Here is a 27517-nt window from a genome sequence, read left to right on the forward strand (position 1 = left end):
CTATCCTGCACCTTGGTATTCAGGGGAGACTTTTTAAGGGAGACTCGCTGCCCTTCCTGTGCTTTAGTCTTTGGGTAGGGAGAGCAAACTTTCAGCCCCAGGTAAGTTTATAGGTATTGTAGCCCTAGCCTGTGTTCTCATTTAGGACCCTCAGCATTTTCTACTGTCACCATTTCTTTTGTGGCCTTCCCAACACTCCTTTTTATGTAACTCCATGGCGTGAAAGATACTGATATAAATAAAGGGGGAACAAACAATAGGATATGTGAAAATCTGCATGTGTGAAGGAATGGAAAGGTGCTTTCTTAGGGGACCAGCAGGTAACTGCAAGACATGGTCCTGAGGGAAGAATGTGCTGTGATTCTTAGACACAAGAACATTTCCCAAGAGGCTTATGTGCCAAAAGCTGTGACAGTTTAAGCATTTTTAGCAGGTTCAATATGTGCCATCCTCAAAAAATGCTGAGGAGAGTAGGAGTCTGGAAGGAGAGGTGCTAGGGCAGAGTTTCCATTGGCCCAAGGTACAGAAAATGGAAATGGTGTGATTTCTGACTGGAGGTAGAGAAAAAATAAAAAGGGCTTCTTCCCAGGATACCTTTGGCAGCACAGAGCAAACCCTGAATGGCTCCATTAAAGCAGTAAGTTCCAGATGACAGCTAACACTGCAGACTATCTTCAGAGGGTAGTGCTGCTCCAGCTGAGATTTAAAGGCCTGTGTAGGTTCCCCTAATTTGATTAGAGGGCTGGCTTGGATGGGCAGGCCATTACAGCTTCAAAAGCACTAAAGCTGCCTGGGTGCTGATGGGTTTATGAAACATTGTTTCTCACTTCATTGCAGCTCCCAGTAAGAATTATTAGATCAGGTTAGTGATAGATACCTAATAAAGAATGTCTCTATGAGGCAGTTTATTTCACAGCCAGCTAGTTCCAGACTAGCAGACTGTGAAATCTTGAGGATCCCATGAGGATAAATATGCTGAAACAAACTGCAATTATTTGAACACCTCCATGTGTATTTTTTTTTAATAAACTGAAAAAAAGATGCCACTGTGTCAGCCTGAGCCCAGAGGTACTTAGCATTGAATTAGCAAACAGACAGTGACAAACACAGGGTTGTTTTTTTTTTTATTCTTAGTAGATATTGCAAAACAACTTAAAATCTTTTCATTTGCATGGGATGAGAGTTTGCAGCCAAAGATGAAATACAATCTGATGGTAAGTACCAACCTGTCCTGGCACTGACAGTGCCTGTTTCTCTGGCCACTCCCAGCTGCCCAAGGAGCACCTGCAGAATCTCCTCACGGGGGCAGGAGGCAGTCCTTCCTGTTATGATCGTGTTCCCTTCTATCTGCTTGCTCACTGCTGTTATCTGTCCCTACAGCATGTGTTTTCAGCTTCCCAAATGTCCTTCTGCAAGATTTTCTCAGCTTGCCATTTGTTTTTAATTTGTAATATTAAGATAAACCTAGAAAGCATGCCATCAGGAGTGCCGAGATCACTGTCAGCCTTCTGGTGTTTTCTCTTTCCCATAAACATGGGATTATATGTGGTTTGGTCTTTTTGTGTGTTTTGTTTTGTTTTTTACCAGGAGGGTATTATTCCAGGCAGGCAGACCCCAAGCAATTTTGGCCAGTACCTTTTTACATGCAGCAGCATCTTGCTTTTTTAAGTCTTTCTTTGCTTTTCATTAACTGCTTGTTGGTTTGTGGGTAGAGTAATTTGTTCCCACCACTTTCCATCAGTGTGTCTGGCTCCTGGGAGTGGTGTCCCCAGGAGAGTGCACCATGGTTCTCTACTGGTCACACAAACAGGGGTTAGTAATTGTCTGAGTGCACCCTCGACAGAAACCAAGACAAGAGGCAGGGCTGTTGGGGAAGAGTATTCAGTCCTTGCCCTCCAGATTTATTCTGAGACATGTTTGGTGTTGCTAGGACTGCCTGGAAAATACGTATTTTAGTGTTTCTCAGTTGTCTTGCGAGGAGCAGGCTGCACAGGCTGCCAGGTGTCAGCATTGCCATGGGTCTGGTGGCCAAGGGCTTGGAGGAGTCTCTTGCAGAGGGTTTTTGTCTGCACGGTTCATCCCGTGCTAATATACAGTGTTCTACGTGTGGAATTTCAGACTTTGAAGTAATTTCAGTCTATTGGACTTTTTTTTTTTTTTTTTCTGCTCTTTGTGCAAAAAGTCTTTTCTCCAGGAAGATGAAGTCTCTTTTCCTTTCACAGCTGCCCACACAGCCTTGACAAGAGCAGAGGCTGGCTGGTATTGCAGGCTGACAGCATTTCCAGGAGTAACATCTTTTCATTACAGATCAGGAGGAATTTCTCATTCTCCCTCGTTTTTTATTTTTCTGCTGAAGATGAAAGGAAGGGAGCTTCACCTCAGGTTGCTTTGGGAAGCACTTTCCCAAGTTCAGTCTTTTCCACTCTTGCTGCCTTGGGAGAACGAATGACAAAACCCCCTCTTTAATAGTACTTCAGCCCAGCAGGAGCCTGCTGTGATGACGCAGCCACCCCCAGGGCTTCGTGCAGGAGCGGGGACCGGGGACCGGCCCGTCGCTTCCGCGCCCTTTGTAGAGCGAGGCCGGGGCAGGACCCCGCGCTCGGGGCCCGGCGGCGGAGGCGGCGGGAGGCCGGCGTTGCGCAAGGCGGAGCCCGGCAGCCCGAGGCCGCTCCGGGGCCGCGTCCCGGGCCTCCCCGCGGGCTCCGGCCGGGGCCGCTCCCGGGCCCGTCACGCGGGGGGCGCTGCGGTCTCCCGGCAACGGCGCGCGGCTCCCCCCCCCCCCCCCCCGCCGCGACCTTCCGGCTGCCTGTGAGGGCGGGGGCGGGCCGGGGCGGGGCGGTGGCATCAGACTGACAGCGCTTCCCACCAATAGGCGCGCTGAGCGGCCTCCCCAGCCGCCCCGCCCTCCCAGCCGCCCCGCCCAACCGGCGCTCCTCCTGCCCGGGCGCGGGGGCGGGACTTCCGCTGCCGGGGAGGCGGTTTTTGTGTGTCCGTGTGTGAGCGAGGGGCGCGCGGGGTCCCGGCTCCCCCGCGGCGCTCTGGGGGGCCCGGCCCGGCCTCCGCCGCCAGCGCTCGGGGCCGGGGGCGGGCGGCCCTCCCGCAGGCGCGGCCCCGTCCGCCGGGCGCTCAGGGGGGTTCCCCCCCGCCCCCCTTGAGGGGGCCCCTGCGAGAGTGGGGGGCCCCCGCGGGGGCGGTGGGTGGCGGGGTCCCCCCCGAGGGCGCGGGGCGGCGGCGGCTGTTTCCCCGGTTCTCGGCTCCCCGGGCGGGGTGAGGGGCGGGCAGGTGGGCGATGAATGGTTTCAGCACCGAGGAGGACAGCCGGGATGGGCCTCCCGCCGCCCCCTTTTACGGCCAGAGCTGCTGCCTCATCGACGACGGCGACCGCTGCGTGCGCCCCGCCGGCAACGCGTCCTTCAGCAAGCGGATCCAGAAGAGCATCTCGCAGAAGAAGCTGAAGCTGGACATCGACAAAAGTGTGAGTGGCGGCCTCCGCCGGTCCTGCCCGCCGCCGGGGCCCCCCGGCCGAGCCCCCCCAGCCCAGCCCAGCCCAGCCCGGCACCGCACTGCGGGCCCTCCCGGCGGGGCCGCGCCCCCCGCCGAGGGGCTGCTCCGCCCGGCGGGTTGAGCTCTGCGGGTGCCCGGGGGGCTTCGCTGCAGCCCTGCGAGCCGTGGGAGGGGGCGGGGGGGGTGCCGGGCGATGGTCCGTGTTGCCAGCGCGGCTCCCCTTGGGCGCGTTTTCCCGTCCTCGGTGTCACTGCGCCGGGGTGAGCGAACCGGAGGGAGAGAGCCGGCTGTTCTTGTGGCCCTTCTCCTCCGGCAGCGCTGAGAGCCGCGTCTGGGGGTCGAGCTCTGGTGCGGTGGGGAGCGGGAGACGTTCAGGGGGGGCCGAGGAGCGAGGGGCTTTGCTGCGGAGGCGGCAGCGCTGCTTTAATTCCAAGTTTCGTGTTGTGCACCGCCGACGCTACGAGGTGAAATCAGCCATGAGCGTTATGATTTCAGTCAGGTGTCGCTGACGTTACTTTTTTTAATTGGTAAGAATCCGTGTTGCAGTGAAGCAGAGCGTTAGAAAGGAGCTGCTGCGTCGACCCGGCAAGGCGAGGTGCGTTGTGATCCCCGCTGCTCGGCCGGGAACAGCCCAATTTGCTGCCGACCCCTTAGTGACATGAAGTGGGAGCTGTCAGCTCAAGACAGAAACGGGTCGTTTGCCGAGTAAAGAAGTAGGTAGAGCAGAGCAGCCCGTCAGGATTACGGGAGGAATTTCCCAGAGGTGACTCGGTTAACAGAATTCTGCCCGGCTTTTCTTGTCTGATCTTTTAAAGTTTAAAACCGTTTACAAAAAAGAAAAGAGAAGGTGAAGTTTTGAGTCAGTCTGTTTGGCAGCTTCCCCAGTGGGTGAGGTGCCTTTTGCACAGCCAGATACATCGTGTCACAGGAGGAGGGTGACTCAGTTTGAAATCGAAGCAGAGTCTTTCTCCTGCTTGGAGTCCTCAGCAGATTTGCCTGGTGGTGTAGCCCTTTCTTTCATTTTAGAAATATTTCTTTGTTGCTAGGTGAAAGGCTTCAGAACTAAAAAGACAAAATCAGACCAATGAGCTCAGAATGAAAGGGAAGTATGAAATGAGCTGCATAAAGTGAATTTAGATGTCAGGTGCCTGTGTTGCCTGAAGATATTTTTGTCTTACAGGTGCCAAATAATTTTTTTTCACTTGTGGTCTTTTTTTTGTTGTTTATATGCTAGTTTTATTGGGATAATACTTGTTAAAAAGGGGTCCATGGAAAGATAAGCTATAGAAAAAAGGTAGTTTTGCTTTTGGTTTGCTTGTTTAAATTGAGGTAATTAGCCAGATGTTATTTGATCGAGATTTTTGAACACTTGCATTAATGATATTATGTAGTGTTCAAACCAGAAAGTTCACAAGAGTAGAAAAGAATAACTTTTTCTTGGTAGTTATGTGGTAGTAAGTCCTGAAGACTTTTTCCACACAATTACCTTTTTTTTTTTTGTCTGACGTGTTTGCAACCATAAAATAGAAAGATATTTTCTGCAGAGGTTCAGGTTCAGGTGGAGCTCTTGAGTCCTTCATTTTCCTTGTCTTTAGTCTTTGTAATGTAAATTACCTGTAACTCGAGAGTACAAGATCAGTGCTGGAGTTTAAAATTAGAAATTCCTTAATGTCCTGATGCAGTCAGTCATGAAGGATGCACACCCTCACCGCAGTGTCTGAGTGGCTACTGTTGAATGCTGTTCCTGCAGTACCTCTTTTGGTTGCTTATTTTTACCACTTCTGATTCCCAGGTGAGACATCTGTATATTTGTGATTTTCACAAGAACTTCATACAAAGTGTCCGAAACAAAAGAAAGAGGAAGACAAGTGATGATGGAGGTGACTCTCCTGAGCATGAAACGGATGTCCCAGAGGTCAGTAGGTGCCATGTGTGTGTAGGATGCTTTACTAATTTTGAGGATGTTGAATTTTGGTACTATTTAAAGATACCTTCAATAATTTGTAACATTTTTTTATTTTCCAGAAATAGGCTTTTTTTTTTTTTTTTAGGCTTTTTTCTTCTTCCCTGTGATACAGAACTCTAGAATAATCTCTGTGCCACTGTGCACTGCATTTGCTTTGGTGATGTTTCTGGTACTATTGACACTGCAGAAAGTTGCACAGAGGTGATGTTCATGGATGAGCATAGAGCTCTGGCCACGTCAGCAGAGCCCTCTACTGGAAATGCCACCTGTATTGGCACAAAGCTTTTTTTTTTAAAAAAAAAAGCCTCCAAGAACTGTTTTGCCAGCAAATCTGTGTGTGTCCCCACACCTAAGGTGCTAGAAGAGCAACTTTTTGGTTTGTGTTTTTTCTTTTTGCTGATGCCTGACCTCTTGTTGCAGCTGTTTGTGTTTTTGTTCTACCAAGTTCTCCACCAAACTTTGCCACACAGGCTTTCCATGAGTTGCCAGGATGGTTGGTGGTGGCTCAGCTGGCATCTAACAGTGTTGATGCTGTAGAGCAGGTGGGGTATTTGGTGGTGAAGAACTGAGGGATGCACATCACCAAACTGAATAAGGGGCTCTGCAGCTTGTCAGTTTTAAAGTCATTTTCTTTGCTTCCAGCAGAGATTCCTTTTCTCTATGAAACGTGGCATTTTCTGTCTTCCTTCCTGTAACCTCCCCCCTCACCACCCTTGCTTTTGAACAGTGCATTTCCCACTGAAGTATTTGAATTTCATTTCTTCTCTGGTTTATGTCACGAGCCGTTTGTTCGATGCCTGCTAAATTGGTATTTCATGTGTGAGCTTTTTTAACCACGTGGGAACAAAAGGTTCCTCTTTGCTTGGAGGTTGCAGAGGTGCAATTGAGAGCAGAAATTGGCCAGCAATTCTGTTGACAGCATGTAAACCAGAACAAAATTTTCTCTTTCCCTGAGGCTGTTATGGTCCTTTAGCATTAACAAATGCAAAGTACACTTAGATTTGTCAGTAAAGCAAGCCAGGGTGGTTCTGAATGCAGGCAAGGAGCAGTCCTGTTGAGGAAGAAATAGTTATTTTTAGATAACTACATTTCTTCCCAAAAGAAGCTGAAGGTAGCACTCATCCCTTCTTCTCTGCATCACTTCCAGGTCGACTTGTTCCAGCTCCAAGTGAACACTCTGCGACGCTACAAGAGACATTACAAGTTGCAGACTAGGCCTGGACTCAACAAGGCTCAGCTGGCAGAAGTAAGTGACAACAGAGGTAGTATCATCTCTGGTATCAAAAAGCTTATCTCCTCTACTGAAGTGCACGTTTCTTACACACTAATACCTGTGGGGACTCCCTCACTAATATGTACCATGTGAAAGGTTTCAGGGGATGGTGCCAGCAGAAAGCTATGTGCTTTCTTTCTCCTGAAACAGTCATGGAAGACACTGAAGCTGGCTCTTGAAAGCATGTTTTAGTGACTTGCTTTTCTCTGCTTCCTTTCCCTTCTCATTCCTAGTGGCAATCCATTACCTTAAGGAACAACCTAGTTTCCGGTGCCTTAGGTGTTAACTGAAGATGGTTGTTGTACTGGAACTCAGACTTAGACACTACTAGTCACCTGAAGTGCCCCTGTTAGCTTTTATTTCCTCACAGGCACTTGAATTGGTTGGAATGGCTTCTTACTGACCGTGTCTTCAGATGCCTTATTTCCTTCCTTCGTCCTAACGTCTTGATTCTTTAATTCAATAAAAGGCTCTTTCCTTAAGTGCCTCTACTGCTGCTTTCTCACCATATGGGATACTTGTTAAGAAAGAACTCTGTATCTCTTTGATATTTGGGCTAGTTGTGCTTGGTGTGCATATGCTGTCTTCCCTGACTTGATCCAAAGGCATTATGTGGGAGAAGTCTTCTCTAAACTTGAAAAAAATGTAGCATTTACTGGATGGTAAAGAGGTTGGTTTTGTAAGCTGAGGCTTTCACAGCTGTCTGCCCAAAACTGTCCATTTTGTTTTAAACAACAACCGGCAGACCAAAAAAGACAGCAGGACTGTCTTGCTCTCATTCAATAAGTCAGGTAGGAAATTGATACACAGAGTAAAAAGAATGTGTAGTGTAGGAGGAAGGTGAAGGAAGCAGGGTGGCTGTATGTCCTCATTAGAAGTTCTGATTTGTCACGTTCCAACTGACCAGTTGATAGTCTCTCAGCTGCCTCCTGCCATGAAGGACTACTTACTTAGGGAATTTACCATGAATGTGCCCAAGAGGACAAAAACACCCAACAAAACAGAACTGCTATGCAAGCAGAAAGTAAAGGGAGCCTAACTTAAAGTTGTCACACACTTCCCAGATTTCCTGTGAAGTCTGAGCAGCTTTGACCCTACACTGGATCCTCGTCCAGCTCTCATGCTTGAATCACTGCTGCCTGAGGCTCTTAGACTCCTGCTGCTACCCCACCGTAAGGAAAACTCAAACTTCCATAAATCTTCTTGGAGTAACTTGTTACTCAGCCTGCATCAACATCCAGTTCTGGAGCTGTGTTGTGTACCAAAAAAGAGCTTCTTCTGTGTCATAAGCAGATCTCATCCAGCTCCAAGATTTTTTGTACATTTATTTTCTGAGGAAAAAGCAGCTGATGTTTCAGGGCTTATGCTTGTGTCAGAAAGGGGTAGCCCTAACCAAATCCTAACCTCCCATTGTAAATCCCCTGTTGTTCCTTCCAGTGAAAACTTATCTACTGTGTTTTCCTTTGGACTCTAAAACTTTACTACATCTGGTTCACACAGCAAAGTGTTTTGATGTTCCTGACACTCTCCTTTAAAATACTGAGATGCAGGGAAAACTTGCTCTCCAAATAATCTCGGCATGAAATGCTGCTTAGGAGAGGCTGTGCTGCTTTGGCAGGAGGACGTTCTGGCTTCCATATTCTGCTTGCAGGTTGGCTGCAAGTACTGCTGATACAGCAAGACTGTGCTATGTTCATAAGCACATTCCAGCTGTAAAAAGAGAGAGAGGTAAATGAGGACTGACAGTTTCAATTGGTGCATGTTTGACTAGAAGTATATAATGCTCAGTGGCCAAAAAATCGTTTGGGGAAAGTGAAGAGAAACTGTTCTGATTATTTCTACTTTTTTAATTTCAGAATTTCTGTCTCTTTACATGTTGTCCTTCTAGACTGTCAGTCGTCACTTCAGGAATATTCCTGTGAATGAGAAAGAGACACTTGCATATTTCATCTACATGGTGAAGAACAACAAGAGCAGGTTGGACCAGAAATCAGAAGGTAGCAAGCAACTAGAATGAAGATTAGCAAGACTTGGAATAAGAGAGACCTTGAAGGAGCAGATGGTATTGTGCATATTTGGTATATAAAAACTGTTGAAGTATATTGTAAATTTTTTTTTAAATGCAGTGAGTCTGGATGACAGAAAAAAAAAAATACTGACCTTCTTATCAGGAGTGTTTGAAAACATGTGCCCAGCATGTTTCTGAAGACTTCTTCACCTCATTTCAAAGTCACATTGGAATCAAGAAATGAGGATAATAGGAAAACCAAGTAAATCCATAGGACTGTGGAGCTTGTCAACTCAATGTGTTAAACCATTTCTGGAAATCTGCATCTCAGTGCAATTCAGATCACAGATGGAATTTTTTTTGCTGAATTCAGACTGCATCACCACCACCACGCAGTTTGTCTTGGCACAGGACTGGAATAGCAGCAGAGAGAAAATTTGTTATTGAGGTGCATGGGTCAGAAGTTTGTCTGAAGCTTGCTCCCCACCTGCACGTCTTCTGTCTTGCCTCGAGTCAGCGCTTCAAGTTCCAAACTTCTACAAATGCTCCAGCTCACCAAATCTACTCCAGTGAATGCTACTTCACTAGTCTGAAATGATTTTTTATTACCATTTTTCCTCCCACCCCCTTCTGACCTGGATGCCAAACAACTCTCTGCAGTCTCTTTTTCTGATTTCTTTTATTTAAGAACTTGCTAATTAATTGTCTGTAAGCATTTAAAAACTTCTGCATTTCCTCAGGATGTGGTATTGAGGCAAAAGCAGCTTATTTGCTGGGTTTGATCACGTTGGTAGAAATGCTCATTTAATTCATTTAGTATTCAAGGCTCAGTGATGGTTGAAGACACTTGTCTCTTGATCTCTGTCAGATCAGGTATCAATCACAAGTGATGTGAATATTATACTGAAGCTAGACTTTAGCAGGTATCACAAAACTGCTGTGTGGATGGGTAGGTTCTGTTTAGTATAAATCAGACTTATTCCAGTGGGTGTAACACCAGAACTGGGATAGTGACCTGGCTGGAGCATGATGCATTTTCATCTGTCTTTGCAGTGGGCTAAAAGTATCGAAGTACTCGCCCTTGTGAGCATCATGTGTGCTTCTGTAAGAGCTGTGTGGGTGGAGGGTGCCACACTGGTGCTCTCTGATTGGCCACTGTAGGAGGAGATCCCTCTGATTTTGTTATTTGAAGTCCTTACAAATAACACAGTGGTTATTTTGGCAAAATAAGCTTATAAAACTGTTGGTTGTGACTGTTCTCCAGTGACCTCAACTTCTGTTCAGGGGGATCTCATTATGTAAAGCACCACTGTTTCTTTGCTGTCCTAACCAATATCTCCATTCTGTTATAAGATGCCAAGACTCCACATAGAGAGTATATTCTCAACAAGCCTTAAGGAACGAACTGAACAGTAGGAAACTTTGGCTAGCATTTTGTCAACAGCAGGTTTTAATATTCAAAACTGGATGGAGTTTTTTTTTTTTGAAGAGCTAAACACGTAGATCATGATCCCAGCTTAGTACTGTGTGACGTTTCAAAGGGCTGGAAGGGTTCACATAGTGAAGCTCTTGCTGAAGCTCTCCCAGGGTCTCTTTAAAAATCAAGTCACAATTTAAAGCAAGTTGTTCACATTGGCTCTGAAGTGTTTGCTAATACTTCAAAAATGTGTTCAACAAACCTTAACATCTCTCAAGTCCTGTGTCATAGGCAGAAATACTCTGTTATGGTACAGATCCCATGTGTAGAGTTTTGGGGAGTGTGGTTGTTTCAGCATTTCCTTGCTCAATTCAGTATGGATTTCAAGAACATCAGCCAGGAGAGGCTCAAGGAATGAGGAGAGAATGAATTCATGAATGTTTAAAAGTTTCCTAATTACACTTGTCCTTTCCTTATTGAAAGGCTGGAGTAATTCCCACATCAGTCAACACGATCTGGCTTCTCTCATTCAGGACAGGTAGCTAAAAGGGTATGTTCTCTGACTGCATGGTAATCTTTAAAGTGCTCGTGTAATCAGAGGGTAGTACCAAGGGAGAATGAGTTTCTGAGTTGAGAGGGCAATGCCTCGTCATAACTTCTAGACCAAAACTGTAAAAATGTAGTTTGTTTGGGATTTACTTTTTGTGTTGTATTTTCTTTTGTTTTATTTCTAAGAGTAAATAAATCTGTTGGGGTGTTTTAGCAACCAGCAGCAAAATTATTCTTTTCAAGGAAATACGGTGGCAGGTTCCATCTGTTCAGGTGTATTCACTGGAATGCTTTTGTGCAGAGGTGGTATCCAGGAAACTCTTTCTTTTTCTTTTCTTTTTTCCTGAAAATAGTCAATTGATGTGAAATGTGATCCTTGTTGGTTTCACTCTTAAAGCAATTATACTTTTTTGAAAAAAAGAAATTCTTAGTGAAGTGTGGTGATGAAGAGTTGTTTACCAGCCATTAGCAGTTGTTTATAAGGTGGAAAGGCAAGACACCAAAGAAACAGAGGGATCTTTGGCTGTCAGACCCCATGGCCTTATAAACCTTTGCAAATGCCTTATTACCTTGTTCTCAACTTAGCTAGAGCAAAACGCCTTGAGCAAAAGAAAGCCCATGTCTTGTTGGAAGGGTCAGCCACTTTCTGGCTCCCACGCTATGAACTGAGATCACACGTCAATTCAGTAGCAATATCCATGTTCAGGGTGCCTGTGATTCTTGAAGATCATTTAGTGTCTAATAACCAGAAAACGCAACAATGCAATCGTCGTTCTGTATGATACCATTCTGTGTATTTGACTCCTTATGCTGCATGCCAATTAAAAAAAAAAGACTTTCCACCTTTTTGTTTTGAACTTCCAAGTAAACGTGCTTGAACCTCACACTTGTGGAGCCACGAGGTGGGACATTTTCTCAGCACTTTTAGATGGGACTCGTTGGAAAGGTGGAAGACCCAAATCGCTTTGGCTGGTATGATAAGAGTAATTTTTTTTTTCCTTTTGCATTTTGCTTTTCACAGATGGGCCTTAAATTCTGTCTAGCTTTGAACCATGGAGCACAAGCCTTGGGGGCATGGAGGATGACCAGATGTCATCCATTTATAATGGTGGAAGCTTATTTCTTACAAGCCTGCATAGGTGACATTCACCCTGGGGCAGAGGGATCATCTTTGAAGCCCTCCAGCCATTACATAGCCTAATTCAGTTCCATTGCCTTATTCAGTTCTCATTGAAGAGTTCCATTAACTTCATTAGACTTCTGGATAGATCCAAAGCCATTAGTAAGAAATCCAAATAATGCAGGAACATCTCTTCCAGGGTTAATTTCATCCTGTATGCTGACCCTCTGCTCACCTTAAGGGAAGAAGAAGAATCATTGCTAGTAGTTATTGGCTTGAGCTCAACTAAAGAGAGTTGAAAGCATGTGAAGTCTTGAGTTGGTGGCAATCTGATGGCTGAAAAGTGCAAATATATCCAAGGAGGCTGTGTTAGAATGCAGGTTTTTTTATATTTCTGCATCTCAAAGAATATATCAAGCTGAAGTAAACAATTGCATTAAAAGATAATGTTTCTTTTGACAGGCACTTTAGATGCTCAGCCTGAGAAAAGTGGATTGGGCACAGATTTGTACCACTTGTCCCCAGTACTCCAGAGTCCCAGTTTTCCTCAGAAATGTGGCAAGATAGCCTGAAGCACAAGACTTGACCAAAACATATCAAGTCTGGCATTTAAAATTAGTCTTAAGTGCAAACTTGCTTCGGACAGGCTTTGAAATCAAGAGCCAAAATAATCCACAGTAAGTACGAGTTTGTAAGCGGGTCATAATGGCACAAAGATGATGAAACAGGACATGGCCCACAGAGACTGAACAAAACACACTTCCACTGTTAGCAACGTGGAGGAAGATTTGTTCTGCATTAGCTCTTGTAATGGATGTTTTATGAGAGGGGAAGAAGGGGGGAGCTGTGCACTTTACGTCTTTTGGTTGAGCCAAATGTAAATACCAATGGGAGATCTTCAGCAGTAACTGCAGTTGGAGGGGAAAGAAATGGTCTGCTGGGGGACTGTTTATTTAAATTTGCAGATAGTTCTACTTCCCCAGAGCACTAGAGTCACTTTGCCTCTACAGTTTGAAATAGTGGGTAGTCTAAGGTAGCCTCCTGTACAGGAGTCCTGGTACTGCCCAGAGTATTGACTGAAGAGTCCCAAAGGTGAAGGAATGTTATTGATGCCTCACTCCTCTTGTCACTGATGCCCTTTAGCCATCTCTAACTTACCAAGTTAGGGAGTTTTCATTTTTCACTTTCAAAGTGCAAATGAACTGTTAGGATGCAAGATACTCCTTGCACCTTTCACAGCTGTCCCTGGTCTCACGTTATGGACTTGCCTGTGAACACACCTGGTTGGATGAATTAAATGGTTGAAGAAAGGGGAGGAGGGGGCTCCTGCCTTAAACCTGAACTTCCCTTGCAAGCAGCTCTGCAGGCCATCCTGTACATCTGCAGGCTCCAGGAGCCTCTTCCTTAGCTGAGCTGTAGCAGGGCTGGTTTACTTCTCCGGTCCTAGGCACAGCTCTCACAGCTGGAGTGCAGGGGAGGCTAAGAGCAGGTAACTTGCAGAATGGCTTGAAGTCTTCTGGTGGGCTTACTGGGAGAGAAAAACTGTGTTCCCCCTTCTGTTTCTGGCCTCCATATGTTGTGCTGATCTTATGCCAAATGTTTTGGACACCTTGTATTTTTAACTGTGTAATATAGATGTGTATTGTTAAAGCAACTTAGTAACTTATAGCAAAAACTGTAGAACTCATTTCTCTGAGGTGTAGGAAATGTCCTGCTTCCACTGTGTATGAGACTTTAACTCTGTACTGTCTGACAAAGATAAAATGCTGAATTTCACTTTAATAAATGATCTATCTAGCAACAAGGCCTGCATTCCCTTCTGTTTCCCTTGCTGCCCTTAACCTTCTGGCTCTAGAGCCAATGGAGTTTTGCTTTGCATGGATGTTTCATGCTCAGCTTCTCTGATTCACTGTAATTTCCCACCCACCTTTCCAGGGCCAAAAATACTGCAGACACGGAGGGGAGAATGGCTCTGCTGACTATGATGTGTCAAGCCTGAAGTAGAAGATTCAGGTGATGGGGTATTTTGTGCCAAACCTCTGTCGTGTGGATGCAAATAATGGAATCTTTCAGGTGCAACAAAAAGATGACTCACAAGCAAGGTGGAGGTTGTTGGAGATCCACATGATCTTGTGTTCTGGGCAGTGCTGGACTTTTCTATGATGAGGATTATTTTTTTCCCCTTCTATCATGGGCAGTTAATCAAGTGCAACATTTCATTTGATTCATGTTTCCTAATGAATCTTCTTCATGTCTTGTTCAACCCTGGGCTTCTACTTCCTCCTCAAGTACCCCTTGGCTAGGTTTCATGCATGCTGTCCAGAGCTTAAGCTCATGCCTAGCTGACAAGGTGGGTGCTACTCCAGAGCAATGCTGACATGTTGCATCCCTGTGCTCAATCAGTTAAGCTGCAACATCATTTTCCATGCTGAGTTTTAATTTCTTTTTCCCATATTACTGTTCTTCCTGACCGTCAGCCCTATAGGCAAAGATGCCACACTTGGGTTTTTTTCTGCAGCGAGGGAGTGAGTGATGACAGAAACGGGAGCTTGAATACTTGTTCTCCTGAACCCTGTCATGGCATTTCCTAAGGCTCTGCTGGCACTGACTGAGGTATGCTTTAGCCTTGATTTTCGGCCAGGAAAGAGATTGTAGTGTAGCTTTTCAGACACTTGGGCTCTCATGAAGGAGGATGATAGGAAGTTAAGAGCTTTACAGTCAAAATACATGACTTGAATTTATCACTGTCAAATTACATTACACTGTGCAGTAAAGATTTGCACAGATAATTCTCTCTGAAACAATTCCACATTTCCTGTATCCTTACTCCTTGGTGCTGTCTTACAGCCAACTGTCCTGTCTCCTCATCATCATTCAGTTCATGGCAAAGGCTAAAATGCCCTCTGGAAGGAGGATGGCAGCTTGTGTTGCTGCTGTACAGTGACCTCCAGCTGTGAAGAATGTGCCCACTTACCCTTCCAGTGATGCAGGAGACACATGGTCCCTCCTGTCCTACATCACAGGGTATTTGCTTTCAGTAGTAAAGGAGTGGGGAATGCAGGGAAGAGACCTCAGAGAACTGAATGGAATTGTGTTAGTGCTTCACTCTGCTTGGAGAAGTGATCAGTAATTATGTCTGAGTCTAATACTCTCTTAGCCAAAGACTGACCCTGATGTATTGGAAAGCTGGGGGAGACTGAGCTGCCACGTCAGAAACGGATCCCAATGTCCTTAATGCCTGCTTTTGGGGACGTGTCTGGAGGCCTTTGCAGTGAGCCAGTCTGTGCCAGTGGAAAGGGAAAAGCTGTGTCATTTACATTCCCAAATTGGTGAGTGTGGAACCTTCTACCAGCACAGTGAGAAGATGTCCTGCCTCGAGAGGAGAGAGAGGAGGGCTGAAGGACAGCAGTGTCCTGTTGTGCAGGGACTGCCTTTAGCATGAGAGGGTGTGATGGAAACACCCGCCATACAAACCACCAGTTAATCTGTTATTTGTGTAGGCTGATGAATAACGCTGCTTAAATCCATGTTTGCTCCCTGCCAGGAAACCCACAGGAAATTTCAAGCTCAATATCAAGGAAGAAACTGCCCGGTCTTTTCTAACGAGTTCACACTGAGAAACTAAGCGACCAGCAGCTTGATCTGATGGGCCTGAAACTGCACGTCCCTCTCCCCGCTCCCTGCTGCCGTGCGAGGGCAGTGTTAGCTCAGTAACCCGGGCGGTGGGTGCTCTGCAGCTGCACCTCTGAGCCCAGCGCAGCGGGGTGGGCACCGGGGCCGCTCTCTGTCCCAAAGATGCCTCGTCGGTAGGAGCTGGCTGTGCTTGGCAGGGACCGGAAGCAGGATTGTGCTGCGGTGGGATGTGGAGATCATAAAAATGGTTTGTTTGGGTTTTGGGGGTGGGTTTTGGTTGTGGTTTTTTTTTCCTGGTTGGATGTTGAAATGGAACACGCCTGATTGCCGGCAGGAGCTGTCCTACCGCCTCCTCGCAGCGCTGATGGAAAACAGGCTGCGGTTCTCTGCTCCCCAGCAGAAAGGGCAGTGCAGAGGACTGGGGAAAAATGCAAATGTGGATGTAATGTTTTTATGTTTTAGAGATGTGGCTGTGCAGGGCAGAGATTTAGGGCTGGCTTTTCTCTTTTCCCTTTTTTTTTTTTTTTTCACTCCCCCCACATCCAGTAAGGGGTGACTGCAGGGCTCTGCCAGCCTTTAGTCTCACTTTGCCAGGAGCTGGAGCCAATCGCACATCTCTTATGCTAACAGGCAGTGTTGGCTTTTCCTCAGGTACCTCAGAGCCCCCTAATGTGCTTTTACTTAGTTGTTTTTGGAACTTTCTTCAAGATCTGTTCCCTTTGTGTGTTGCAGGAAGCACTCTGCGCTCACTGCGGCACCCTCAGCAGAGGGCACCCAGATGTGTGGGGAGGAGCAGAGACAAGGCAGGGGAAGAGGGAAGTTTCAGGTAGCTGAGATGTTTCTGCTGCTTCTCCTACCATGTCAGGACTGCCATGGGACCTGAGAGCACAGTGATGGGCACTGCATTAGCAGTAACACAGGTTGTGGTTGCAAAGCAGACAGGAGGCTCTTTGTCACTTGGTGTGTCTCTTCCTGGTCTTGACACCTCCATGGGCAAGTCCTGCTCCCTTCTCTCCTTTTCCTGTTGTCCCTACTCCTCCCTGCTGCTCATCTGCTTCACATCCCTCTTGCACTTCCCAAAGCAGGCCAACAAAGGTACCTCTGCAAGGGCCTTTTGACCTCTTTATGCCTGGTTCCTAGAAACAGGAGCCTAAAAGGACATTGGGTGTGGAATTGCGTGGGTTTAGCCCTAGGCAGCTGGCTTGGTTCCCGGATGTTCTGTAGGGTGAGTTGTTGAACACAGCAGCCCAGGCTTGAGTTTGAGTCAGTCTGATGGCCTTCAGTGCAGAGCCTGTCCTGCTCTCCAGCAGACGCAGGACCAAAAACATGGGAACTAAACTGTGTAGGACAGAGTTTTGGGGTTGATGCAAGCTTTGTGCACTAGCTGAGCCTCATAACTTCTTCCAGCTTCTCAGTTTTGGAAGGAGCCCCTGGCTGAGACAATAAAACCAGCCTGCTCTGGTCCCCCCCACTGGCTGCTTCTGTGGGTCAGTTACAGGCCATGAGAATTTTGTCAAGGTAGCTGCAGTCTAAGGAAAAAAAAAATAATAATAAAAAATCCTTTTTCCTCTCAATTCCTCAGCTTTCAGCTGCTGGTGACGCAACAAATTCCCCTGCTTCTCTGGTTACTGTAAAGCCTTTCAGGGTGGTCAGAACCTGAATTCCTCACGCAAAAGAACTAGCAGGAAAAGGGAAACTTTGCAAGCAAGGACCTTCCCCACCTCAGGGATCTATCACAAGTAATCAGTGAGGCTCCAAGCACTTGCTTTTTGCAGTCCCTTGGCTCAGGCCTCTCAGGTAATGGCCATAATTTGGTCTCCTCTCACCAGTAAATATCTTCTTCCCAGCCTGTGCTTCCCACTTGTGCTCCAGCAGGTCCATCTGGCTCCTTGGCCTCTCCTATCTGCACGCTCCTGGAGCTGTGGCAGCTCCAGGTTTGCTATTGCACTTTAGCCTTGGAGTAACAAGGAGAGACAGAGCTTGTCCAGCACCACACAGAGATGGCACAGGGTTCTGCTGAGCAAAGTGCCCTCTACCAGGTAGCCCCAGCTCCCAGCCTGCTTCCATCCTGGACCTTTACCCCAGCTGTTGTGTGGGATACCAGTGAGCTGCTGTGTCACACACATCATGTAGCTTCACCCGAGAGCTGTGCTGAGATGTCACAGGAGAAGACCAGGGGGAAATTGGCAGCAAGGTGTCATCACTGCAAAGGACATTTGCTCCAGCACTAAGCAGGACGTGGATGGGTTGTTCTGCAGAAACCCATGGTGAGCACTTTTGTTAACCCCACACCAAGCATGTGAGTCTTGTGAGAGGAGTTTGAAGGATGATCTTAGCAAGGCTGACCCAGGGTGTGCAGGGCTTTTTGTCTTGTCCCAGCACAGGGAGTTGCAGGGAGAAATACACCCTGGGCAGAGCTCGGTGCTAACAGACCCAGACAGGGACAGCCATAGGGGTGAAAACCAGAGAGTTTGTATTACTTTCTTTAAAGCAAATAAAATAAACAAGGAAAAAGTTAGAAGCCTTTATCTGCCTCGTGGCTTCAGTGTCTTCCCATACCTGAAGTTCATTTTTATAGCTATGGGTTGGAAATGCTTCTTCTCTTTAGAGGGCTCTCAGAATCATGTGACTCCAGAAGCATGGGGATTTGAGGAAGAACTATAGCATGTCATGAACTTTGCAGCTAAGGGGCTTTCTGTTGGACAGAAAACCTTCTCACCTGAGCAGTCTTCCCAGGAGACAGTCTGACTTGGGAGCCAGCAACTGGGCTGAGAGGCTCCGAGTGTTGGGAGAGGATCAAAAAGCTCCCCTGGCAGTAAATCTTTCACCTGCCATGTTGCTCACTGGGGCTTGTGGCCATTCCTCCGAGGTCGGCCCCAGGTCAGGATTTCTCCTGTCTCTTTAGCCCCCAAACCTGGAGATTTTTGTCTTATCTTTGACGCCATCTTGACACCGAAAACAAATTATGGCCCAATTACCCTTACTGCGAGGGGCTGGGGCTACCTTAAATGGCCAGAACTGTCAGGCACTTCCTTAAAAGCAGATAATTAGAGTGGGGTGCAGGCTGGATGAGGGTGTGGGGGGGTGACACACAGGGACAGGACACCCTGGCATGGGGCTCCCCTGCCCCTCTGCTTGGCATGGTAGGAGAGAACATCCCATCCAGCCCCATCCCAGACCACTCCCACCCACTCTGGCCTAGCCATGCTGTGCCCTTGGGATCTGGAAAGGCCAGAGCAGGGATAGGATTTGCTGCTCCCTGCCAGTGTGGTGTCCAGGTAGTGCCCCCTTGCTCCATGCTTCCCCCAGTCACCATCTGGGTCCAGGCCAGAGAGGCCCCATGACAGGAGGCAGCCACTCTGGCCCTGGCCATGACCTTCGGGGTGACCTTGAGCCAGTCCCTGCTGGGGCTGGGGACTGGCTGTGCCTCTCATTCCAAATGTGGGACGAGGACATTTCCATGCTTACCCCAAGGAGATAGCAAAGGCAGCGTCATGGCTGAAAAGCGTGGGGTACTGGATACTGTGCCACGGGTCAGCCCTGGCTGTCATCAACTGCTGAATAACCAGCCTGAAACTTAATATGGTCCTTTTTCTTTCCTTCTTTCAGTGGCATCAAAATGCACTCTGCTGGGTGCCCGGGCATTTCTTGCCCAGGATTGTGCTGTGCACCTGAAGCCAGCAGCTTTTTGAAGGGCAGACACGTGCTGAGCTGGTGCCAGCCCCCAGCCAGGATCATGCTCATCCGGGGGCTGCTCCCTGAGCCCCTGCCCGGGCAGGCTGTGTCAGATGCATGTGGAGCTGGATCCCTTCCATGATCCAGTCCTGGGAGCTGGGAAGTGGAGCTGTGCAGAAGCATGGATGGATGCTCCCCTGGCCTTGCAGGTTTCCTTCAGGTACCCTCTCACTCTTGGGTGATGGTGGCAGGGGCTGGGTGTTTCTTCCACTTTTCTTTTCTTTTTTTTCCCTTTTTTTTTTCCTTTTTTTTTTTTTTTGTCAGATTGGTATTTTATTTGGCTCCATACTGTCTACAGAGCTGTCCAGTGTAACCCTTCCCTTGCTGCTTCCGAGATAAGGAAAGGCTCCCCCGAGATCAGATAAACAGGCCCATAAATACCTACAACAACAACAAGCAAGGTCTGGGCTTGGCAGGAGGGGAGAAGTATGTGAAGGCAAAAGAGGAGCCATTTCTTTGCACACCAAACCCCAGAGGTGCAGAGCATGGGGTAGGAAGTACTCAACAGCCCCTCTGCCCCCAGCACTTGCCCCCTTGGCCAGGCAGGGGAGCAAGGGGCTGGGCAGGGCGGGCAGATGTGTCCCCTCCGACATCCCAGGTGACTGGATTCCAGCAGCAGGGAGGCAGCACGTATGATGTTGCCCCAGGGCCGAGTGATCCCTCTGCGTGTGCTTCTGTCCGGGCAACTGCAGCCTCCAGCCTGCGTGCTGGGAGCTGCTGCTTCCCAACGGCATCAAGTTCACGGCAGGGTCGAGCCGTAGGTGTGTGTGGGGCCACCTCCCCTGGATGCTCAGCTAGGCTCTCAGACGGCCAAAAATCCAAAGCTGGTGGCCAAACCATCCTTCCACTCAGTTTTCTGGGTAGAAAAAGAAGGGAGGTCAGGGGAAGCCTGGCTGGGAAGGATCTGCCTGCTGCTGTGCCTGACACTGGCAGTCCTGACCTCTGCCAGACACTCAGGTTTGTTGCTTGAGAAAGAGAAGCAGCTCCTGTGCAGGATTCACTCCCCTGTGCAGCTTCTCTTCTTTTGGGGATAAAGGGGTGACCCTATCCTAGATTGGACCCAGTGCTAAGGTTAGCATTGACACTCCTTCCTGTCCCCAGAGCAGTAGAGCAGTGTGTGTGGTGCCAAGGCGGGGATGGAGCTGCACTGCTTGCAAAAACACCCTCTCCCAAGTGTGCATTTTGGGGAGCACTGAAGCCCTGGGGTTTGTTGCTTGTTCTCACACAGCTCCCTTCCCCAAATACTGATCTAATCTCTCAAAAAAATCCCCTTTCTGGGTAGGGAGTCAGTCTGCAGATGTGGAAACAGAGAGCATTTTCACTTGGAAAACTATGAAGGAGCAAGGGAGATTAGCATGGGAGAGACTTTTCCCAGAGTTTTGTAGCCAGCGGGTGCCACTACCAGAAACCAGTGGCTAGAAATGCAACAATCCTGCGGGTGCAGGCAGAGCATCGCTCTGGCTGTGCAGGGTGTCCCCTTCCTGGAAGCAAAACTGGAAACCCCAAGAGAAAAACTACCAGAGGTTTTTGGTGGGGTAGGGAAGGGTCCACAGGCTGCAGATGATGTCTCAGATGGAGTCTGGCTTGTGGGAATTGAAGCCGTGACTCCTGTGCAGAGTCCTCTTGCCTCACATAGCAGAGCAAGTCCCAGGTCTCCATTTAACCCTTTCTCTCATCCGATGCTGAGGGGCAGCCCCAACTGCTGCCACATGGATTATGGGGATAAAGAGTTGGATGTGTAAACAGGATTCAGGCTGGACACAATCCTGGAGCACTGGATTACAGTGTTAGTGATGGCTTGGGAGCTTTCCTGTAAAAAAACCAGCCCTTTAAGGGGTTGTGAAATGTAGCTATTTAATAGGATATTTGGGGCTGATTTTCTGTATATTTTCTTTTTTATTTCTTTTTTTATTATTATTCCTTGAATGCATTTGGGTTTAGAAAAGCCCTTTTCTAGCTTCGCTCATTGTCTTGGTGCCGTGCTACATGTTTTATAGCCCAACCAAAAGCGGATACCACCGCGGGCATTGCTCCGCTCAGGCAGGCCATTTTCATCTCAGCCTCATTCAAAGAGACCAGAAAACAGATCAGGGGCTGGGAAGGCAGCCGAGGAGCAGCTCCAAAGGGAGGGAAAGCTGATTCATGCAGCCTGATTGTTCTGTGAGCTATAATTTCACTGAGTCTGTGCCCCCTTGTTTGTCCGTCCGCATTTTTACACTCGTACAAAGTGGTTATAAAACCCGAGCTGCTTCCCCACGGGTGTTCTGGGGAGAGCTGGTGTGTTTTTGGTGTGTGTGGCTGCACACGCAGGGATTGGTTGATGTGTCAGTGATTTATAGATGTCACATCACTATTTCTATACCTTTAGTCGCAAGCAGAAGCTCAACTTCGAATAGAAAGTGTCATGTTCCCAGCAGAGCCCTCAGATTATCCCTGCAGTAGCGTACGACTCTTTCCCATCCCGGTTTTCTTTGCCTCAAGCAGCTGGCTAAGTGTTAGGATTTATCCTGGTGTCTCTGGGAATGGCAGTGTGGCCCAGCTGGGAAGGCAGGATCAGGCCCGGAGCCCGTACACACACATCTTGTCAGCCACCCTTCTGAGTGTGCACCGAGCAAGGGAGTGAGGATTTGGCTTTAATTGTTAAGGATTTTTAAGAATTTATGCTGAGAAGTGGCAGAGCCTTTGGGCTGCACGAGTGTTGGTGTGTCTGAGCCTGTTGTGTTCAGTGAGGAGGGGATGTTACCTCTTTCAAAATGTGGCCAAGGCAGCAGCTATGAGACAGTCCCTCTGTGAAAGTGCTGCCGGTGCCAGAGCCGTGCAGGGGAGCTGCCTGGGCAGGGAAAGGGAGCTGAGCCCTGGTTCTCTGCATTGCAGCAAGAAAACTGGGGGTCCGCAGCTCTATGGTGCTCTTGCCATCCAGGCGCTGTAAAGGCCTGATCCGGCCATCCTTCCCCACACCACATGCAAGTCCAGTCCCTCTGGCAGGTTTCCTGGGTCGGGAGGGAAGGGGCTGTAGGGCAGGGGCAGAGTTTGTGCCCCGGGGCAGACTGCGGGTGCCCCTTCGCAGAGCCCTGCCAGCTCCTGGGGCGAGCACACGCCGCATAAAGAGGTTACAAAGGATCCTGCGGAGCTGCCCGAGCCCCCCAGGAGAGAATTCCCTCTCGTGGAACAGCTCCACAGCAGGGCACTGGCTTCAGGGGAGTCCTTAGTCCCGCAGCACCCCTCGTCCCCGCAGGCAGGGAGCCCGGCCGCAGCAGCGTGATCTCAGGAGCAGGGGAAGGCGGAGGGGTCGGACCCGAGGCTGTTTGCATAAAGTTTAAATTTTATTTTGTATTTATTTTGTATTTTTTTTTAATTACTCCGTTTTAAATATGTGGTGTGGCGCGCCCGGTCCCTCGGGAAGTGGTCATGCAGATTTGAGGTAGAAAACCCGGCACAGGAGTGTTCCCAAATGCACCTCTAGGTAGTTTCACCGCAGCCACACGTCGATCAGGCAGCGGACGGGGATCGGGATTGGGATCGTATTTACAACAGCAAACGAATCAAACCGTTTCAGCTCGGCCTGGGACGGCAGGAGCCGCCGATCGCTGCTGACAACGGGCAGGAGCAACGAGTATTGCTAACGGGGGAAGGAGCGAGGGGGGAAATAGTCCCCGACGGGACGGGCAGGATCCAGCCCCGCAAGGCGCCTTTGGCTTGTCTGCCGCGGAGCATCGACTCGGCGGGAGGGAGCCGGGCTGGATGGGCTCCGGGAGGGAGCCGGGCTCTCTCCGACATTGCACATGGAGGGTCGAGCGGGGAGCGCCGTCGGGGCGGCGGGGTAGCCCTCAGGGGTTCAGTTCCAGGGCCCAGACCTGCTGGGGCCAACCCGTCCGGCCCTTCAGCTTCTTCTCGCCGTGGCCCAAAGGCTGCGAGTAGATCTCGGGCTGCTGCGGGAGAGGAGGTGAGGAGAGGGGGGAGAGAGGAGCGGTTAGGAGAGGAGTGGAGGTCCCGGGAGAAGCTCCCGCCTCGGGGCCGCACCTTGCGTCCGCCTCGGGGCTGCAGCCGAGCCCGCAGATCCGAGCGGCTTTTCGGCCTGAGGATAAAGAGGGGGGTTTTGAGGTGCCCGAACCTCCCCTCCGCCCGCTGCAGCAGCGGGAAAAGCGGCGGCCCTTGTTCCGAAACTCACAGGGAAAGAGGCCGGGGGAGGGGAAGGACGAATTAGCCGGAGGCTCCGCCGCTGCCAATCCCGGGGGTTTATCCCTCGAGTAAAGCTGTCGGGAGCCCTTCGGGGCAAGTCCGTGCGGGCTTTTCACCGCCGAGGTCCCAGCCACGGGTGGTATTATTATTGTTGCCGTTATTGTTGGTATTATTATTGTTATTGTTATTATTATTAAGCTGGGGAAAATTTGCTTCAGTGGGGCCAGCAAGGGTTTTAATTTTTTCCCCCCAAGCCCAGGGGGCCCGTCCGCTCCTGGCCCGGGAATAGCGGGGCAGCGCGGTCCCCGACCCGCCTCTTACCGTCTCCCTTTTCCTCTTGTTCTCCCTGCCGTCGGCCTTCTTGAGCTCGGCTTTGAAGCCCTCGGTGTCCCCAGGCTGGCTGTCCTTGGCCAGCACCTCCATCAAGTAGGCGATGTAGCTGGTGGCCAGGCGCAGGGTCTTGATCTTGGAGAGCTTGGTGTCGGCGGGCACGTTGGGGATGCACTCGCGGAGCTCGGCGAAAGCGCTGTTGATGCTCTCCGTCCTCCGTCGCTCCTTCTTGGGTCCCCCGACTCCTTTTCTCCGGCCCAGGCGTCCACTAAGAGCTTCCAGCCGTCCCTGGCCGGCCGGGCCGTACTCGGCGGGGCCGTAGTTAGGGCTTTGCCCGGCGAGCTCAGGGGTCACCTCGGCCGGGTTGAGCACCCAGCCGGGAAAGTAGGCGCGCTCCTGGTGGCACCGCGCCGCCGGCCCGAAGAGAAAAGGGTCGTGCAGCATGTGGTGGTGATGATGGTGGTGGTGGTGGTGCTGGTAGCTCCCCACCAGGTTCATGGTCCGTTCCGCTGTCCCCGGGGGCCGCGCTCAGCAGAGCACCATGGCCGGGAAGCGCTCCCCGACCGGGCGGGCGGGCGGTGGCGGCTCCGGCGTGGGGCTGCGATGGTGGGGGCTGGCGCTGGGGTTTGGGTTGCTGCGGTCGAGGTTTGGGGTTTTGGGTTTGTTGTTTGGTTTTGTGGTTGTTTTTTTTTTTTTTTTAACCCCTTCTCTGGAGCCTCCCAACCCTGCCTTTAAATAGGGCCGGGCCCCCCCCCCACCGCGGAGCCAATGGGCAGGGGAGGATGCTCGGGGGCCCCGGGGGGAGCGGGGCGGCGGAGGGGGCGTGCGCCGCGCTGTTGACTCCGTTTATTTGGGCTCACACCTCCGCTGTTTGCTCTGCCCTCCCTCTTGCTCCGTGCTTGCAGGAAGAAGGGGGTGAGGAGTGACCCGAGGGGGGACTCCAACCCCCGCCCCGTCGCCCTTCTATCCCCTCCGCTGTATACAGCAGCGGGGGGTGTCGGAGCCCCCAACGGAGAGTCCGGCGGGAGGCGAGAGACGGTAGCGGGTGCGGGGGAGCCGCGGGTGCCCGGAGCCCCGACGGCGGGGCCGGGCCGTGTGTCTGCAGTGACCCCGGGGCTTTCTGCTTCCCAAGAGCCGGAGTCACCGGCGGGGGTAGCGCCCGGAGCCAGCGCGTCCCGTCCCCAGGCTCGGCCCCGGGGCAGCGGAGCGCGGGGAGGCAGCGGGGCCGTGGCGGGGGGGTTCGGGGCTACGCCCGGAGCCGGGGCTTGAGCAGCCTCCGCCGAGGGAGCTGGGTGCTGGAGGAGAGGAGGAGGCGAAGGCACTGGAGGGAGGTCTGGCTGGAAACCGTGGGGATAGCTCTGGGGGTCTCTGCACACGGGGCACACTGCCCACGCGTGTTCTGTACACGCACGTGTTATGCAAATGCATATTGCACACGGGTGTGCGCTGCACGCTTCCAGGCACGCTGCACACACACCACAAGTATGTTAGCACTTAACTGCACCATTAACATGTATGTTGCCTATGTGCACTGGCAGCACACATGGGCTACACACACACACACAGAATGCCACCACATTAATATTGCATTACAGACACACTGCACAGACACACTGAGTACACAGACATACACATTGCATATGCAGACACACACGTGTATGTTGCACTACCACGCACAGACACTGCACACACACATATATACATGTATTAAAACTATACTATGCACACACACAACTTTACAATAGGGTGGTGGGCATCTGCCCTTCATTTCCCGGTCCCAGCCTGGCCACGAAAGGGTTGGGGGGTTCCTGTTGGGGCTGGGATCTTGTACCTCACCACAGCCCCCAAGCCCAGAGTGGGGCCCTGCAGTGGGCGGCATGTCCCGCTCGCCTCTGCACCCACGGGAGTCAGATCCTCAGGACTATGGCTCCCAGATCCTTCACTTCACCCCCAGTTTGGCTGGGTGGTGTTGGGGCCAACCCCTGCTCTTGCTGCAGTTACTCCAGTGAGGACAGCCCGGGCACGGGGGTGGTGATCACGGCGGGGCAGGAAGGGGCTTTGGGCCCGAGGTATGTTAGCGATTAACGGCGCTTTCCAGCGATTCATCTTGCAGCGGAGGGTGGAAACGTTGGAGGGTTGTTTGCAGGCGCTTGTATTAATCATCCGGGCTAACACACCATTAACGTCCTCCTGCATTTTAAAGATGACAAATTTTATTTGACTTCTCTCAATCACGGTTCCCGGGCGGATTCGGGAGCCACTTAAATGCCTCGGATTTTCCATCGTTAGTTGTTACAAGGCGAGTTGCAAAGGCAGGATGCTGGGGGGGCCAGGGCAGGGTGCAAGCGGGTCTCCATTTCTGCTGGGCCCCGGCGGCTGGGGGGGGTTGGCTGTACTGGATCTACCCAGCTTCTCCACTACCCCCCCATCCCGCTTTGTTCTTAGCTGTTGCAAAGCCCCCCTGCTTCCCTACTGCCTTTAAACAAGCACCCTGCAAACATTTGCTAGTGATTACTCTCCCATTAGAGTCAGGCCTTGGGTTGGGCGCCATGTCCCCGATTTCCTCCAAAGCACCCGTGCCTGGGTGGGATCCCTGATCGTGGCGTGGAGCTGGCAGGGGTTGGTTTCCACCTGGGAGAGGTTGAAGGGTCCCACTTCATGCCTCCAGGCCCCCTGCCCCTTGCCAGCACAGCATCACCTGCAGTGCCCTGCTCCTTTTACAAACCAGCCAGGCTCTTCACCGAGCCTCTCCCCAACCCTGTAAAAGCCCTGACCCAGCAAACTGCCAGGCTGGGGTCTGTGCCACCCAACCCCATCCCTGGAAAACATCTACCCCCCAAAAAAGAACCTTTTTATCCCATAGCCCTGCATTGCACAGGCCACTGGCAGCCATGTCCAGCTTGGAGCCATCACCTCAGGCCATGCACCAGAGCCACTTCCACCCTCCAGCCACTGAGCCAGGTAAGCCCATCCCAAGCCTGGACATTATCTTGCTTTATCCACACCCCCCACCACTACCTCCCTGCTCCCAAACCCTGCCAGAGATCCTTGGACCCTGCGCAGTTTGGAAGTGCTCAGCTGAGCAAATAGTGGGACCGGTGGGTTGATTTTCCTTTGGAAAATCATTCTCATCTTTTGTGTTGTAATAAAATAGTAAAACCGGAGCCCTTTTCACACCGACACCTTTTAAATCAAACCAGACTGCCTTTGTCATGGCATCCAAATTTAGCACTTCTCAAACTTTTGGTGAGTTTCTTTAATTTCAAGTCTCCCCACTTGTGCAGGAGGGAAACACCGAGCGGTTCAGATTAGGCGATTTATGGCTGGCATGGTGGGAGGAACAATATTTCTCTCCACCTGTTTTCCTTCAAATCCTTCCCAGAGAAAAATTTCCTACCCTCATGGCTGGGTGACTGGGGGGGAGGCTGGGGTAGGGGGATCTGGTGCCACTCATCAGGGTGGGTGGATGAGTTTATCCCAGGTCTTCACAGCCCCAGCACCTCAACCCCAGCAGGAACCACCCAGCTCTGCACCCATCCCCTGCCCCGGCATGGGGGCTGTGGTTTTGGCCCCGGCCCCTGGGCCACCTCCTTATCAACGCCCAACGAGCGGCAGCCCAGAGTGTCCTGTGACTTTGACGCCAGCTCTGCTCCCCCCCCGCCGGCTCCCTTATCTAAATAGGAGCGTAAATCAGGGCCTTGGCAGATGCCCTGCTAGGACAGGGACTCCATAAAAAGGGGCTCTGCTCCAGCTCTGTTTACATTGCAGCCCCGTAAAATATTCCTCTTGTCTTCCCTGCTAGC

At 50.4% G+C, this 27517-nt stretch overlaps 2 protein-coding genes across 2 annotated transcripts; one reads left to right on the forward strand and one right to left on the reverse strand.

Moving 5' to 3' along the window:
• Positions 1–2975: 2975 nt before the first annotated feature.
• Positions 2976–13641, forward strand: SAP30L (SAP30 like). The gene is made up of 4 exons (XM_051631337.1): positions 2976–3475; positions 5297–5419; positions 6618–6716; positions 8632–13641. The coding sequence occupies exons 1-4, from the start codon at positions 3290–3292 to the stop codon at positions 8758–8760; spliced, it is 537 nt and encodes a 178-aa protein (XP_051487297.1). The 5' UTR covers positions 2976–3289; the 3' UTR covers positions 8761–13641.
• A 9379-nt stretch (positions 13642–23020) lies between these two features.
• On the reverse strand, positions 23021–24213 carry HAND1 (heart and neural crest derivatives expressed 1). Its single transcript, XM_051631298.1, has 2 exons — positions 23706–24213; positions 23021–23134 (listed from the first exon to the last, which is right to left on the reverse strand). The coding sequence occupies exons 1-2, from the start codon at positions 24210–24212 to the stop codon at positions 23033–23035; spliced, it is 609 nt and encodes a 202-aa protein (XP_051487258.1). The 5' UTR covers position 24213; the 3' UTR covers positions 23021–23032.
• Positions 24214–27517: the final 3304 nt, after the last annotated feature.

The sequence above is a fragment of the Apus apus genome, chromosome 13 (genome assembly GCF_020740795.1).
Source record: "Apus apus isolate bApuApu2 chromosome 13, bApuApu2.pri.cur, whole genome shotgun sequence".
NCBI classification, from domain to species: domain Eukaryota; kingdom Metazoa; phylum Chordata; class Aves; order Apodiformes; family Apodidae; genus Apus; species Apus apus.

Coding starts and splice junctions, on each gene's coding strand:
- HAND1 (XM_051631298.1), bottom strand. CDS start 24,212: ATGAACCTGGTGGGGAGCTACCAGCACCACCACCACCACCATCATCAC. Junction 23,135..23,705: donor ACAAGAGGAAAAGGGAGACG/GTAAGAGGCGGG, acceptor CCTCTCCCGCAG/CAGCCCGAGATCTACTCGCA.
- SAP30L (XM_051631337.1), top strand. CDS start 3,290: ATGAATGGTTTCAGCACCGAGGAGGACAGCCGGGATGGGCCTCCCGCC. Junction 3,476..5,296: donor AGCTGGACATCGACAAAAGT/GTGAGTGGCGGC, acceptor TCTGATTCCCAG/GTGAGACATCTGTATATTTG. Junction 6,717..8,631: donor ACAAGGCTCAGCTGGCAGAA/GTAAGTGACAAC, acceptor TTGTCCTTCTAG/ACTGTCAGTCGTCACTTCAG.